Genomic DNA, 15,397 nt, shown 5'->3' with positions numbered 1-15,397 from the left:
GCAGCATGTGAATGATCAGATGCTGAAAAAACTAAGCAGTTTAGTGGAACAAAATCGTATGCTTATACAGTGGATTTCACATAGTCCCCACCCTTCTACACACAATTCCCTCAGCACCAATACTCTGTGTTGAAAGCAAGTTGGTTTAGTAATGAGATGTTGAGCTTTTATATCCTCTCACTCCTAGTATTTGCCTTGGGGTAATGTTATTCTGCACTTACTGATTTCTGATGGGTTTCTGGGAGCATTGGAACAGAAGGAGGCCATTCAGCCCATCGAGCCTAGTGCTGTATCATAGAATCAGAATCATAGAATTATACAGCATAGTGAGAGTGAGACTCTCAGAGTACTGGTGTGCTGAGGGAATTGTGCGTAGAAGGGTGGGGACTATGTGAAGTCCACTGTATAAGCACAAGATTTTGTTCCACGGCACAACTTTCCCCAAATAAAATGGCTCATTCACTGCGTGCAAATTGGCCTGCGGAATTCATCTAAAAGATACAGTCACTGCAATCTACAGTAAACTCTGTGAAGAGCTTTAAGAAGCCTTCTCAATGTGAGAAAAGGCATTTATCAGATACAAGGATTATCGTTATTAAGAATAAGGGGGGGGGGGGGGGGGAGATACTGGGCCACAAGAGAGTCATAGTCTCTGAGGTGAAATATTTTGCAGAAATGTCCTTCCTACAGAAAGGTCAGCGCCTCCCTTGCAAACAGCACAGATTTATTGCATTCTGGCAGGTGCTGGACTGTGGGATGGGAAGAATGTGGGTTTGTGCTGTACAGTGTCAAATTACATTGCTTTTACACAGTGGCTCCGAATTTAACGTTAACGTGGAACCATTTTCAGCTTGTCTCCGCTCTTCCAGGCACAATGCAAAACGCCTTAAGAGAAATTACTTCAGCGATGATCACGTTGAGATGGAATGCACCTATATTATTATATATTATTATATATATAATATAGGTGTTATTACATACCATTTGGTAACCCAAGTGGGAGGATGAAAACTGAAACATCTTTACGTAACTTTGCTGAACCCCCAGTGCGCACCACCTCATGATGTTTCTCTGGTTCCAGTATTCCAGCGGCAGAGTAATAAGATCTTACGTAAGCTAAAATATAAGTAAATAAACTAACAAGATCAACATACCTGGTCTGCCGAGGAGGGATGGGCAGGGTGAGACACAGGAAGGGATCAAATGTGTTGCTTTGTTTAAGGCAGTGAGGACAAGTTAAGGATGACCTAGTGGAGAGAATCACAAATAGTCAATGAGAAACAGGCACAAAGTAGTCAACAGCTCTTTAACAATTACATAAACAGCATCAGATTGCACTCTCCATATGCACAGTTGCTGTAGCTACAGGGTGACACAATGCTGAATGCAATTACACTGCACACTGAGTACAACTGCACAGTGACAGATCATGTGAAGTCTTCTGTGATTTCCAATTGACATTGAAAGCCATCCTGTTGCCACAGCTACTGGATCTGGCAACAATCCTAACGATGGCAAGAGAAATGTAAAATACAGCTTTGATTTTAAGAAACCAGAAATGAATGAAAGATTCCCTCACAACTCAGTGCAGTGAAGGGTTTCAGTTGCTTGCACATTCTCCAGTGAAATAGTCGGAACCTCTGATCCGCACACTGTGTTAGGTTGGTTGATCTCAAGCACGAAGCAAGCGTGTGTGTATCTGGGGGCGTTGGGGGGGCTGGAGAGGAACCAGCCGAGAGAGATTCTGGCCCTAACTGCTCTGCAGGGCTGGACACTAATTCCAGAATAAATATTCTAGAGTTGCTGGGTCGTGATCAGGGGTGGGGATGCTGGCTGATTGCGCTCCCTATTCCAGGAATACTAAAGAGAACCAACCTGAGATCAGTTACTCGGTGCATACCAGGAATCTAACCTGGTGCCTTGGCTTATCTGTCTAACTCAGTTCAACACTTGATTGTGCTTTGACCACTCAAGCCACCAGGGGAACAGGGAGCCCAGTGTAAGCTCCGAGGACAGTCAACCCGAGCAGAACTGGAACAAGAAGTTCCATAGGAATGTGGGGAATGCAGTAACACTGCTCATGGTCTGTGAAGGGACTGGCTGAGAGAGTCAGCCACCATTTTGGTTTCAGGCAACCAACCCAGGGGAGTTTTTAAAATGTCGATATCAAGAGTGTGAAATCATGTGAAAGTGCTCTGAGACGTCATTCAGCGTGAAGGGTACTCTATAAATGCAAGTTGTTGTTGTCCTGTGGTTTGCAATTGACATTTTAAAATACTGAGTCACTCCAGTGTTAAATGTACTTTATCATTGAGCCTTCCTGACTTGACCCTTCATAAACTCTAGATTATCCAAAACTCTGCAGGCTGTACTCTTTTCCTATACAGTACTAGACACCAATCAGTCGTAACTAATAATCTGTTCCTACCTCCTGGGCAGTTTAAGTAGGAAAAGGGCAACACATATGCCACAAAACATCATTGCTTTTATTGTTCAGAACAATGATACTGTTATGAGCTAAACTACAAAATTCCACTTATGTAATGATTTACTTTAGTTACACAGCATTTCAATATTTGGCAAATATCCTTAAATCCTTTCTCCCACATTCCTCATATTGGGTAAAAGGAACATTTAATTATTTACAAATAGAGCCATGAAATAGATGATCCAGCAAGGCGGTGAGCACAGATGGTCAGCAAATTCACCAGGGAATTACATAAAACCGCATAAAATTCTCTTCCAAATAACATTCCCAATTCAAATCATTCATTCCCTGAAACAGCTTCTGCATAGCCCGACCTCAGCATGGAGCAGAGTCTGGCGTAGCTCGCATATTGGGGAGGAAACGGAGTTGGCCTGTGATCTCCCTTACTCTGAACCTTTCCTGGGGATTGGCACTGACAGGAAGCAGACTGTAAATCTGTTGTGAAGGTGGTGGCAGCCGTAACAACCTGCTTTCAATCAAGAGTTCAACAACTCAAATCACATCATCAAATGACACTGAAGCCTTTCATTTGCTGCACTTGCCACTTGCATGGGACTGCAATATAGTGGAGCCATGCATGGATGCATGGGGCTGAAGGAACCAGGAGCGATTCGTGGGACTAAAACATGGTGGAATAATATGACAAGGTACAGCCGTGCACCGGAGTGTACCATTACACAAGTGGGAGAGGAGATTTCCTTATATAAACGCACGTGTCAGATGGCTGATCACTGACAGACTATAGAAGGTCTGGGTGTCAATAATAATAATAATCCTTGCATTTGATTATAGCACCTTATCATATCTTCAATACATGTCCTGCAAAAGTGCCACAATGTGCTTGTCTGCCAACTGCCTCCGACTCCAAGAAAAACAGCAGCAAATCAAAGCTACCAGTTGCTGAGGTTAAAAGGTTGAAGAGTCAGAGGTTACGGCTGACATAGTTCTACTAATATACAGGAACCTGTCCAGGTGGATGGACTTTGCACCTCATGAATCTCTCTGGAGCTGTGGCCTCCAAACTCAGTCTATTCTTTAACAGACTTAACACACATTGATTCCAAGCCACGTTTAGTATCATCAATATAGAAATGCTCAGAGAATTACAGCTCATTAACTCTGTTTAGTGAACACAATGATCGAAGCGTTCGAAACAAATTACCGGCATGGCATCAGATGATTGATCTCGCTCTGAAAAGCCAAGATTTGGATCTGAAAAGTCGTGATATGAGAGGACCTCAAGAGAATTTCCTTATAGTTTGTATCCCCACAGTCTCCTGGTATCTGACGCAACATCTACAGACACCACATGAAACACCACAAATAATCTGCTGCTCGATGACCAGCTCAGTAATTACCAGACAAACTGCAGGAGTTTCAATTTCCCGCAATGTCACACTGCTTCTACACCTTATGCAATGTGCAAGAAAATAGGGAAAGAGGGAAGGAAGACTCTTGTCAGCCGAGATAGATAGTGAATCTGAACGAGGAAAGCTAAAAATAAAATTTAATAGGAAAAATTATAATAATAATCCTTGCATTTGATATAGCGCTTTTCACGTCTTCTAGACGTCTCAAAGCGCTTCACAGAATATGCTGTAAAGTGAATTGACTATTTGTGGGCGAAACGTGGCAGCCAATCGCGCACAGCAGTGTCCCACAAACAGTCATGGATTGAACATGACCAATTTATTATTGTTTTGTTTTGGAGGGATTATTATTATTGGACGTGTGGAGTAAGGAAACTTTCGCTCTGCCTGGAATTGAACCCAAATTTAAAAATTTCACTGAATCATTACTGTGATCAGGTACAAAACAGAGGGTGTGTGCGTGTATGTGTGCATGTACTTCACAGTACAGACCAACCGCCTTCCCCCCAATCCACAGACATTTGTTTCATAGCTGTGGTAGGATACTGCTGTGCAGAAGCTTTACTGCACATAGGAACATGGCAAGCTAACCCGCATTCCCTGGGAAACATCTCTACCTACGTCCCACTACTTACAGATTTTATCCTGAACCCAAATTATATATACTGTGTTCCCCAATGCATCATGTGTGGGTCATTCCTTCATGCAAACTTCATAGAATCATTGAATGTTTTTCTTCCTGTGAGAGATGTAATCTAATCCTACTCTCCTATCTCAACAAATAGGGAGGGTTTTAAAATCAACCGCAGCCATTGATACTCAGCTCCTGAACAAAACTATTCATTTGAGACTGAGGTCTGTTTGTTGTTGGAGGGAAAAAAAATTCTAACTTGAAACATGAGACACCTGAGCTGCGAAGCTTCATGTTTAATGATTTCCAAAATCAGGCTTCACCCATTTTGAGAATGTGACTGAACAGAACAGGATTCTATTTAATATTTTGCGGCAGGAAAGGCATTACCAGTGAGAGAGCGTGTGCAATTACTCACACAAACAGCAGCTTTCATTTCAAATCTTTCATGTTTTATGTTGAAAGTCTACAACGGCAGTTGCAACACTGTTAAGTTCTCAGATATATGTCAACTCTCCCAAGAACGGCAGTGATGAGAAGGAGAAAAATGCTTCAACCAATAACTAGCCTAGGTCATGCAAATTCAATATTAACTGTTTACCACACTTCTACATATAAAACCTAGGAATCCAATTCCTTTTTTTATATAAATGGACTTATCTACCTCCGAAAATCTGTACCACCTGCCCTTCAAGGTCTCTCTCCTCCATTAAACATTTTACTATTGGAGAGAGTTTACTTCATGGGACATTTCTGTTTGTAAATAGTTTGCCACGTTCACCCACAAAACACATAGTCACTGCACTTTACAGTATATCCTGTGAAGCATTTTGGGGACATTGTCCCGATGTGAGAGGCGCTGCATCAAATGTAACGATTATTACTATTTCATTTCCCTTGCTACCTTTGAAAGAGGTACCAACTAGTCCCACTCCCCTGCTCTTTCCCCACAAGGCTTGTAAAGTACCACAACACTATTGTCAACAGCCACAGGGAGAAGTCGCCAGACACAGGATGCTGTTACAGACCCCCGTATACATTACTGTGGAGGCTGACAAGGCCTCAATCAATAAGTATTATAATAATAATACTTGTATTTCCTATAGTGCCTTATCACGCTATTGAGACATAAGAACACAAGAAATGCTAGAAGTCCATCTAGTTCGCCTTCCACCTTCCTAGCAGTCTCGAACTACCTGTGTACTATAGTCTCAATGAGCTTCAAAGAATATACTGTGAAGTGAATCGGCTGTATTTTATGGACGAAATGCAGCAGCCAATTGCACACAGCAATTGGTAAATAATAAAAAAAGTAAAGAAATTGATCAATAATAAATAAATAATAAACCGACAATTCCAAGCGTGGAAGTTGAAGCAGTACCTGTACTGGGCTTGAAAAAGTTCTTGGACAAAGCTCTGATTGCCTGTCTGCTGTGCAGGTTGCTGGATTCCCATGGTATTTTCATCCCCAACACAGGAAGGCTGAAAAGATGTAATTAAGGTTAACACAAAGAAATGCTCCTCGTCTGTTCCCAATCCCTTTCTCAAATAAAACCCTTCCCCAATTTCTTTCATCATCCAAACACCTGCAATTCCCACACTCTCTACCTCCCCTATCTCATCCATCCCTCGCTTCCTCCCAGCCTCACACTCTATCTGTCAGGGAAAACCTTCCATAAGGGTCCCAAGTCTCTATTTGCTCATTCACAACCAGCCATGAACTGATGGGTTAAATTACCAGGAGCAAGCAGATACAATTATATATTACAGCTCTTCATGGTGATGCATTCTGCGGTCACAGTAAGCAGTCCTCACCACCTCTATATTAAGGGGAATGTATCCTAATAACTAACAGCACTGCACTGTGTTGGGCACCTAAACTGCTGCCGAAGGCTTTCCACGCAAGGCCGAATCTCAAAAGTGCTTCTCGATTTCAGCAGCAGAGCCGAGCCACTTATTGCACAATTTTCAAACCACCCTGTTTCCTGCTACATAAGACACACACCACAAATGAGAGCTGGGTTCCCTGGAGGGATTACAAACCTGACAACTCCTATTTAAAGCTTTACCTGTTAGAACCACAAGGAACAAGACGTCAGGAAGCCTGGAAGCTGCATTCTGATCTTGCAGTGATACAAAAGAGTATCTTAACTTCCCATACTCCACTTACTGAAAATGCTTTTGGTACAAGTACTCATTTCACTGTCACTGGAAAGACAGTCACAGACATATTCCCCTGGGCAGCTGTGAATGAGCTTTTCAGAATTTGCTTCAAAACCATCACCCAGAGTCTTTATGTCTAAAGAGTAGTTAACACGTCGCTGTAGTATCTGACTGTGCAAACAATTATAGCAGCTATGATTATTCAAAACAATATTAACTGTGTGAATCACCAACATTTACAGATCAATGTTATTCAAAACTTGCCAGTTACAGATTACAACAAGCTGTTTCCGTTACTCCCCAGGAACGCCTGAGTAATGTGTGCGTTTTGGTGGCAAGACTATTATGTCACAACTTAATCGAATTCTTCTCATTCATGAATGTGCAGGTACCCTCTTTTTTACTGTTACCAAGTAAATTTGTGTACAAGTGTGTATGTATGGTATGTGCTTGTGTCTGCGTTTGTGCGTAAGTGTGCATGTTGAAGTAAGTGCCCGCAAGTGTGCAGGCGACCAAACATGCACAGAAGTAACCAGAGTATTAAATAAAATACTGCATTTAGAAAAACACAGCATTACATTGGCAAGTGAGTGGGAGTGTGCGATTGAGCAAACCACTATACGGCTGCAAGAGAACACAAAATGTAAAGGAACACAGAAGCTACCCTAAATTCACCTTCGCATTAGGCCTCGACCTTTTGTTGGGTGAAGAGTTGAGGTCTTCGTGAACTCTGTCCAGTAGCCAGAGGAGGAACTCCAGAGCGTCATGCTGAGAATTCCCACGGAATTGGGATCCGTATTTTGCTACTATATTCTGAAATAAGACAAGCATTTTGAATTATAATTATTGTGTACCCATTTTACACACTCAGCCCACAGAACACAGAACAACAACAACAAATTACATTTGTATAGTGCCTTTCACGTCGGGAGGGCATCCCAAGCCGCTGACAGTCAGTGATGCGCACCCAAGCTGGTGGTTGGGATCAGGAGGGGTGGAGGGCGGGGAGGGTAGAGGTAGGAGGGTGACCGAAGGCACGGTTGAAGAAGAGGGTCATGAGACAGGTCTTGAAAGAGGCAAGGGAGGGGGCGAGGTGGAGGGTGGAGGTAGAGAGGCTGAAGGCCCGCCCGTCAATGGTGGGGTGGGCAAGTTGAGGAACATGAAGCATGCCGGAGCCCACTGAGCGGACAGGTTGCGAAGGGATTAGGAGGTCACAGAGGTAGGGAGGAGTAAGGCCATTGAGGGCTTTGAAGGTGAGGCGCAGGATTTTGAAGGTTATTAGACTCCTCATTAGATTATTATTACAAAGTTTCACCTGGTACATTTAATGAACTCCCTACCAACATTTCTCATGAAACAATGCACAATAGTGAGGTTTGACATTTAATAGGCACCAACTTGGCTTAGTTGGTAACACTCTTGCCTCAGAGTCAGAACGATGTGGATTCAACCCCAACATCAGTTATTGATGTTATATTATTATTATTACAACATCAGCTATTAATGTTATATTATTATTACTACAATGTCAGCTATTGATGTTATATTATTATTACTACAACGTCAGCTATTGATGTTATATTATTATTACTACAACATTAGCTATTAATGACTACCAAAGAACACTGCATTTTCAGATCTCCTCTGCAAGATCAAGGACTTTAAGAATTTCATGAACTGATCAAAAAGATTTCCCTGGTCAAATACCTTCCAAATTATTCACTGTTTGCAGAACCTTGCAGTGGAAAATTTTGGTTACCATGACGGTCTATACATTCACAGTAACGCTGCCTGACAGCAGGTACTTCTGTAGCTTCAGGCATTATATCGGATGCAGTTTTATTAATACAATGCATTAAACTACATCATTAAATTTAAACATGGTCTCTAACCAAACCCACATAAACCCCTGACATACAACATTATAGCTCCTAATTACTTCAGGATTCATTTACTCCTATTGTTTATATAATTACAAATGCTGTAAATTTTAAGGCCTTTTAATTAGTTTCCTGCAGTTACATTGCTAAGGCTGTCAATTTCAGAATGAATTGAAGCGCTGGATTACCACACATGACCAAATGGTCCCAAAAATATACTGAGCTGACTGCCAGGTCTGGTGCTCCAGTGAGGAAGTGACAGGGAGAGGTTTATTAGCCTGCTTCAAAACACAATGTAATCAAAACAAAGTCAACCCAGAAAGATAAAAGGAGACACAATTTACCCATATTTTATAAATAGACTTTAAAAACACATGTATAGATATTACTTTCTCTGGCTTTTGTCCCTTTTATTCTTCATGACTGTAACATATTAAATTAGTTGCAGAAAAAAAACTGTTGAGTACTTTCAATGTGAAACGCTGAGAGGTGTGTGTTTGTTGTACACAGACTTTTGCAATGACCATGGCAGACTAAAATGCAGATACCTCACTGACTCCTGTCCGCATAGAAGACTTCCCACATTTAAAAGTATCAAAGGCCTCTCAAATTAAGGGGAAAACATTGAACAATGAATACTGTATTCAAATATTGAACTCACGATTCATGTAAAAAAATCACCTGTTGCTGTGATACGATCAGAGGCGAGGGATTAAGGCAAGATTTACAAGATAATTTATGACAAGTTCAAAAACACGAAAGCCCATACGTATCACAGTGAAAATGGAAGAGAAATGCCTTTTGATCTCTCGTGGTCAATTTACCCCAGTCATCTGTCAAACAGCTCCCACTTTAGATGAGTGACAGTCACTCATTGCAACATTTGTCTGTCGGTTCCAGGAATTCTCCACACCTCAGACATAAAACAAGTTTAACTTGTCTAATGATGGCAACAGTAGCTCAGTGGTTAGAGCAATCGCCTCGCAAGAGAGAAGCTTGGGTTTGATTCCCAGCAGGGCAAAACCTTGGGCAAGTTTCTTTACTCCACATGTCTAATAATAATCTCTCAAGAAAAAATAACAATAATAAATTGGTCACTTCAATCCACGACTGTTTGTGGGACACTACTGTGTGCAATTGGCTGCCGTGTTTCGCCCACAAAATACACAGTCAAGTCACTTTACAGTATATTCTGTGAAACGCTTTGAGACGACTCGAAGACGTGACAAAGCTCTGTATTAAATGCCAGGATTATAGCAGAATTATTATAACAGTAAGGTATGGCAACGCTTGGTAAATATAAAATATCTACACGATTTGAAAGTAGACGAACCCGGCACAAATTCTCGAACTTGTATATTTCCTCCCCCCACCCCAAAAAAAACACGTGTTAACCATGTGGAATCGGTTTACACAACCCCCCCCCTCACTGCAGACAAGAGTGAATATAAATAGGCCAAGCTGGTCAAAGTAAAGGCAGCAAAAACAGATGAAGCACATGTTACGATCGAAGCGCTCCTGAGGCGCTACATGCCTCAGGAGTCCAAGTTCCTGTTGTTACACTTTTCGCCCACAAAATATGCAGTCACTACACTTTACGGTCTATTCTGCGAAGCACTTTGAGACGTCTCGAAGATGTGATAAGGCGCTGTGTCAAATGCAAGGATTATAATTACAGGATTGACAATAACACAGGTCAGACTGCGTTAAATGTTCCCAGCTGAGCGGCTGAAACATGACCCAAACCTAGTCCAGGGGGAGTTGTCCCGACTCTGCCCTGACCCTGAGCCGAGTGCATTGCTCACAGATTGGGTCAAAGTCCGACACGAGCAGTCCAGCCACTTTCATACCGATAAATCTCTTTTTTTTCCAAAAAAAACAGAACCGTACCTACGCACAGGGGGGGGATTTAATGGAAAAGTTAAACCCACCACAAAGGGGCCAGAGTTCTGGTCCAGTGATCGGGCAGGGGAAGAGGAGGGGGGACGGGGAAGAGGAGGGGGGCCGGGGAAGAGGAGGGGGCCGGGGAAGAGGAGGGGGGACGGGGAAGAGGAGGGGGCCGGTGAAGAGGAGGGGGGACGGGGAAGAGGCAAAACCAGGGGGAACGTGGCGAAGAAGAGGAGAAAAAAAGGGGAAGAGGAGGAGGGAGGGGGAAAGGAGGATGGAAAAGGAGGGACAGAAGGGGAGGCAATAATCCTGGCATTCGATATAGCGCCTTATCACGTCTTCGAGACGCCTCAAAGCGCTTCGCAGAATAGACCGTAAAGTGTAGTGACTGTATATTTGTGTGGGCCAAATGGCTGCAGACAATTGAACTGCGCACAGCAGCGTCGGGTAAACAGTGGTGCATTGAAGTGATCAAATTATTCTTATTGTTTTGGGGAGGGGGGGATTTTTGGAGGAATTAGGGGTTAGTGAAGAGGAGGGAGGGAGGGGGGGGAGAGAGGGGGGGGGAGGAGAGGGAGGGGGGAGGAGAGGGAGGGGGGGGGGGGGGGGAGGATGGAGGGAGGAGACCCTTCACCCTGAGGATCGGTGCTGGGGACGGTGGGGGGGGGGGGGGAGAGACTTTAATTAATTACAATCGATTGCATTGATTGATTGATTAATTGATAGATTAATTGATTGATTGATTGATTGACCTTGAAGCGGACGGAGAGCTGCGGCGTGTAGTCGCGGGTCCAGAGCGCCCGGACCAGGGCCGCCAGCAGCGCCGTCACCTCGGGGGCGGGAGGCGGCGGGTCCCGGTCCCGGTCCCGGGAGGCCCCGGCGGTCCCCCCGGTGGCCGCCCGGAACTGCTCCAAGCCCAGGTACTCGGCCAGCAGCTCGGTGTTGCTCAGGCACTGCAGCACGGCGTTCATGAAGCAGGTGTTGCCGTGGTTCTTCAAGCCCAGGGCCCCGGGGGTCGGTAGGCCGGAGCCGCGGGGCAGCGGCCATGATGGCGGCGGCGGCGGCTCGAGCTCCGGGTTTTTCCCGCCACTTCCCAACGGCGGCGGCGACGTCGTCGTCGTCTTCTTCTTCTTTACGTCCTTTACGTCCGACTCCCTGAAGCCGCCGTCGTCGTCTCTCTGTCCGCGCTCACCTTCATCGCCCCCCTCTTCCTCCTCCTCCTCCTCCTCGCCGCCGCCGCCGCTCCGCCGATCGCCCGCCAACGGCGCCAAAGTCAGTAAACTTTTCAACACGTTCCTCACGAAGGCGCCGAGCGAGCGGAGGGACCGCCTGGCCCGGTGACCCCGGCGGGAGCCCCGCTTCCCCCGCCGACCGGGCACCGAGTCCCGCTCCGGCTCCGGCCTCTCAGCGGCTCCTCCGCCGCCGCCGCCGTCAGCAGCAGCAGCCGCGGCGGCACCGGCACCGGCGGCGGCCATTCGCTCTCTCTCTCACACCTCACCTGCAGCCCATCGCAGCTTCTCTCCTCTCTCCTTCCCTCTCTCTTCTCTCTCCTTCCCTCTCTCTCGCTCCTTCCCTCTCTCTTCTCTCTCCTTCCCTCTCTCTTCTCTCTCCTTCCCTCTCTCTTCTCGCTCCTTCCCTCTCTCTTCTCGCTCCTTCCCTCTCTCTTCTCTCCTTCCCTCTCTCTTCTCTCTCCTTCCCTCTCTCTTCTCGCTCCTTCCCTCTCTCTTCTCGCTCCTTCCCTCTCTCTTCTCTCCTTCCCTCTCTCTTCTCTCTCCTTCCCTCTCTCTTCTCTCCTTCCCTCTCTCTTCTCTCCTTCCCTCTCTTCTCTCTCCTTCCCTCTCTCTTCTCTCCTTCCCTCTCTCTCCTCTCTCCTTTCCTCTCTCTCCTCTCTCCTTTCCTCTCTCTCCTCTCTCCTTCCCTCTCTCTCCTCTCTCCTTCCCTCTCTCTCCTTCCCTCTCTCTTCTCTCTCCTTCCCTCTCTCTCTTCTCTTTCCTTCCCTCTCTCTCTTCTCTTTCCTTCCCTCCTCTCCCGCTCCTTCCCTCTCTCCTTCCCTCTCTCCTTCCTTCCCTCTCTCTCCTCTCTCTCCTTCCTTCCTTCTCTCTCCTTCCCTTTCTCCTCTCTCCTTCCTTCCTTCTCTCCTTCCTTCCCTCTCTCTCTCGCTCGCGGGCAGGTGCGCGGTTACCTGCCCCCCCCCCCCCCGCTCCGGCTGCCGCTCCGCCCAGTCACTGCCCCGCTTTAGCGGAGACTGGTACAGAGACAGAGAGAGGGGGGAAGGAGCTCCGACAAGTCTTACAGGTGGACACAGAGATGCACTCAGTACAGAGAGAGACGTACAGAAGAGAACGAGACACACACCCACCCACAAGGTACAGAGAGAGCCACACACCCACAAGGTACAGAGAGAGCCACACACCCACAAGGTACAGAGAGACACCCACCCACAAGGTACAGAGAGAGCCACACACCCACAAGGTACAGAGAGAGACACCCACCCACAAGGTACAGAGAGAGACACACACCCACAAGGTACAGAGAGAGACACACACCCACAAGGTACAGAGAGACACACCCACCCACAAGTACAGAGAGACACACCCACCCACAAGTACAGAGAGACACACCCACCCACAAGGTACAGAGAGAGACACCCACCCACAAGGTACAGAGAGAGCCACCCACCCACCCACAAGGTACAGAGAGAGACACCCACCCACAAGGTACAGAGAGAGCCACACACCCACAAGGTACAGAGAGAGACACCCACCCACAAGGTACAGAGAGACACACACCCACAAGGTACAGAGAGAGACACACACCCACAAGGTACAGAGAGACACACACACCCACAAGGTACAGAGAGAGACACCCACCCACAAGGTACAGAGAGACACACCCACCCACAAGGTACAGAGAGAGACACCCACCCACAAGGTACAGAGAGAGACACCCACCCACAAGGTACAGAGAGAGACACCCACCCACAAGGTACAGAGAGAGACACCCACCCACAAGGTACAGAGAGAGACACCCACCCACAAGGTACAGAGAGACACACACCCACAAGGTACAGAGAGAGAGACACCCACCCACAAGGTACAGAGAGACACACCCACCCACAAGGTACAGAGAGAGTCACCCACCCACCCACAAGGTACAGAGAGAGACACCCACCCACAAGGTACAGAGAGAGACACCCACCCACAAGGTACAGAGAGAGAGACACCCACCCACAAGGTACAGAGAGAGAGACACCCACCCACAAGGTACAGAGAGAGAGACACCCACCCACAAGGTACAGAGAGCGAGACACCCACACACAAGGTACAGAGAGAGACACACCCACCCACAAGGTACAGAGAGAGACACACCCACCCACAAGGTACAGAGAGAGACACCCACCCACAAGGTACAGAGAGAGACACACGCACAGAGCTAAACTTCTTAACAGTAGACAAACACACACAGATGGCCAAAGAGTGTTATAACTGCACAGACGATTTCACACCAGAGAGAGAGAGACGAACACGCAATGCAGCCAAATAGTCCCACAGGTAGACAGACAGAGGCGCGCACAGGGCAGAGACACCCCGACATCTAAAGAGTCTCACAGACAGACAGACACAGAGAGAGAGAGAGAGAGACTGATAGCTCAAGTCTTACAGGTAGACAGAGAGAGAGAGACATACACACAGAGAGAGACACACACACAGAGAGAGACATACACACAGAGAGAGACACACACACAGAGAGAGACACACACACAGAGAGAGACACACACACAGGCAGCTAAAGAGTTATACAGGTCCCACACACACACACATATATCTGGTTTTACAGGTAGACACTCACACACAGACTCACACGCAGCCAAATAATCATACAGGTAAACTCGCAGCTGTGTGGCTTTGCCGGAGACTGGCCGCCCTGTGTTTATTTATTATTCACAGTCGGTGATCGCCTGAGTTCGCAGATAAACCATGTGCTCGAAACTGGGACGTTTTGCGATTCCCAGATTTCAAAGGGCTGCATCTCAAAAAAAAGCTCACGAGTCATGGCCTTGTATTTTTCTGGGATTTGCACCTGTGCTAATTATAGTTTTTTTTAAAAAAAAATATAGGGGCCGAGACGTCTGCAAAAACTGACCCGAATCCCCCAAACCCTTCTCACCATCCCAAGACCCCAGACTTTTAACTTTTTAAATATCAATTAAACAAGGTAGTTTTAAGTCTTTAAGACTTCCTTAAGGATAAACAGAACAAGTGCTTAGGGTTTATTTGTAAACCGCCTTCATTCTATGACTGCAGTCCCTCCAAAAACAATAATAAATTGGTCATTTTCAATCTACTGCTGTTTGTGGGACATTGCTGTGCGCAATTGGTTGCCGCGTTCGCCCACAAATATACAGTCAGTTCACTTTACAGTGTGTTCTGTGAAGCGCTTTGGGACGTCCTCCCGACGTGAAAAGCGCTATATCAAATGCAAGGATTATTATTATTATTATTATTATTGGGAAGCCCCAGAAATTGACATTAAAACCTGTCTGTGCTGCGAGGCAGACAGAACCACCAAGTTGCTGCGACTGTGGAGTCCTGTAGCTCAGTGGTTAGAGCACTCGCTTTGCAAGTGAGAGACCTGAGTTCAATTCCAGGCAGAGGGCAAAACCTTCAAGTTTCCTTACTCCACACAGAGCCTAATAATAATCCCTCCAAAACCCAAAACAATAATAAATTGGTCATTTTCAATCCACGACTGTTTGTGGGACATTGCTGTGCGCAATTGGCTGCCGCGTTCGCCCACAAATATACAGTCAATTCACTTTACAGTGTGTTCTGTGAAGCGCTTTGTGACGTCCTCCCGACATGAAAAGCGCTATATCAAATGCAAGGATTATTATTATTATTATCTGGCACTAACACCTCACACTGCCTGGCACCTGGCAATGCACAGAGAGTGTGTTCGAGAATGTGTACAGCTGTCC

At 46.1% G+C, this 15,397-nt stretch overlaps 1 protein-coding gene across 1 annotated transcript in view; it reads right to left on the bottom strand.

Moving 5' to 3' along the window:
* The window catches only part of usp43a (ubiquitin specific peptidase 43a), a 35,113-nt gene extending 23,219 nt beyond the window's left edge, over nt 1-11,894 (bottom strand). Inside the window, 4 exon segments of the mRNA XM_042342568.1 lie at nt 1,155-1,247; nt 5,871-5,971; nt 7,328-7,465; nt 11,172-11,894. Of these exon segments, the coding sequence (XP_042198502.1) occupies nt 1,155-1,247; nt 5,871-5,971; nt 7,328-7,465; nt 11,172-11,894 (1,055 nt within the window).
* Nucleotides 11,895-15,397: the final 3,503 nt, after the last annotated feature.

Source organism: Callorhinchus milii, unplaced genomic scaffold (assembly GCF_018977255.1).
Source record: "Callorhinchus milii isolate IMCB2004 unplaced genomic scaffold, IMCB_Cmil_1.0 Scaffold20, whole genome shotgun sequence".
Lineage (NCBI taxonomy): Eukaryota > Metazoa > Chordata > Chondrichthyes > Chimaeriformes > Callorhinchidae > Callorhinchus > Callorhinchus milii.
The sequence above is the reverse complement of the archived record's forward strand: the minus strand, read 5'-3'. Positions and strand labels throughout refer to the sequence as shown.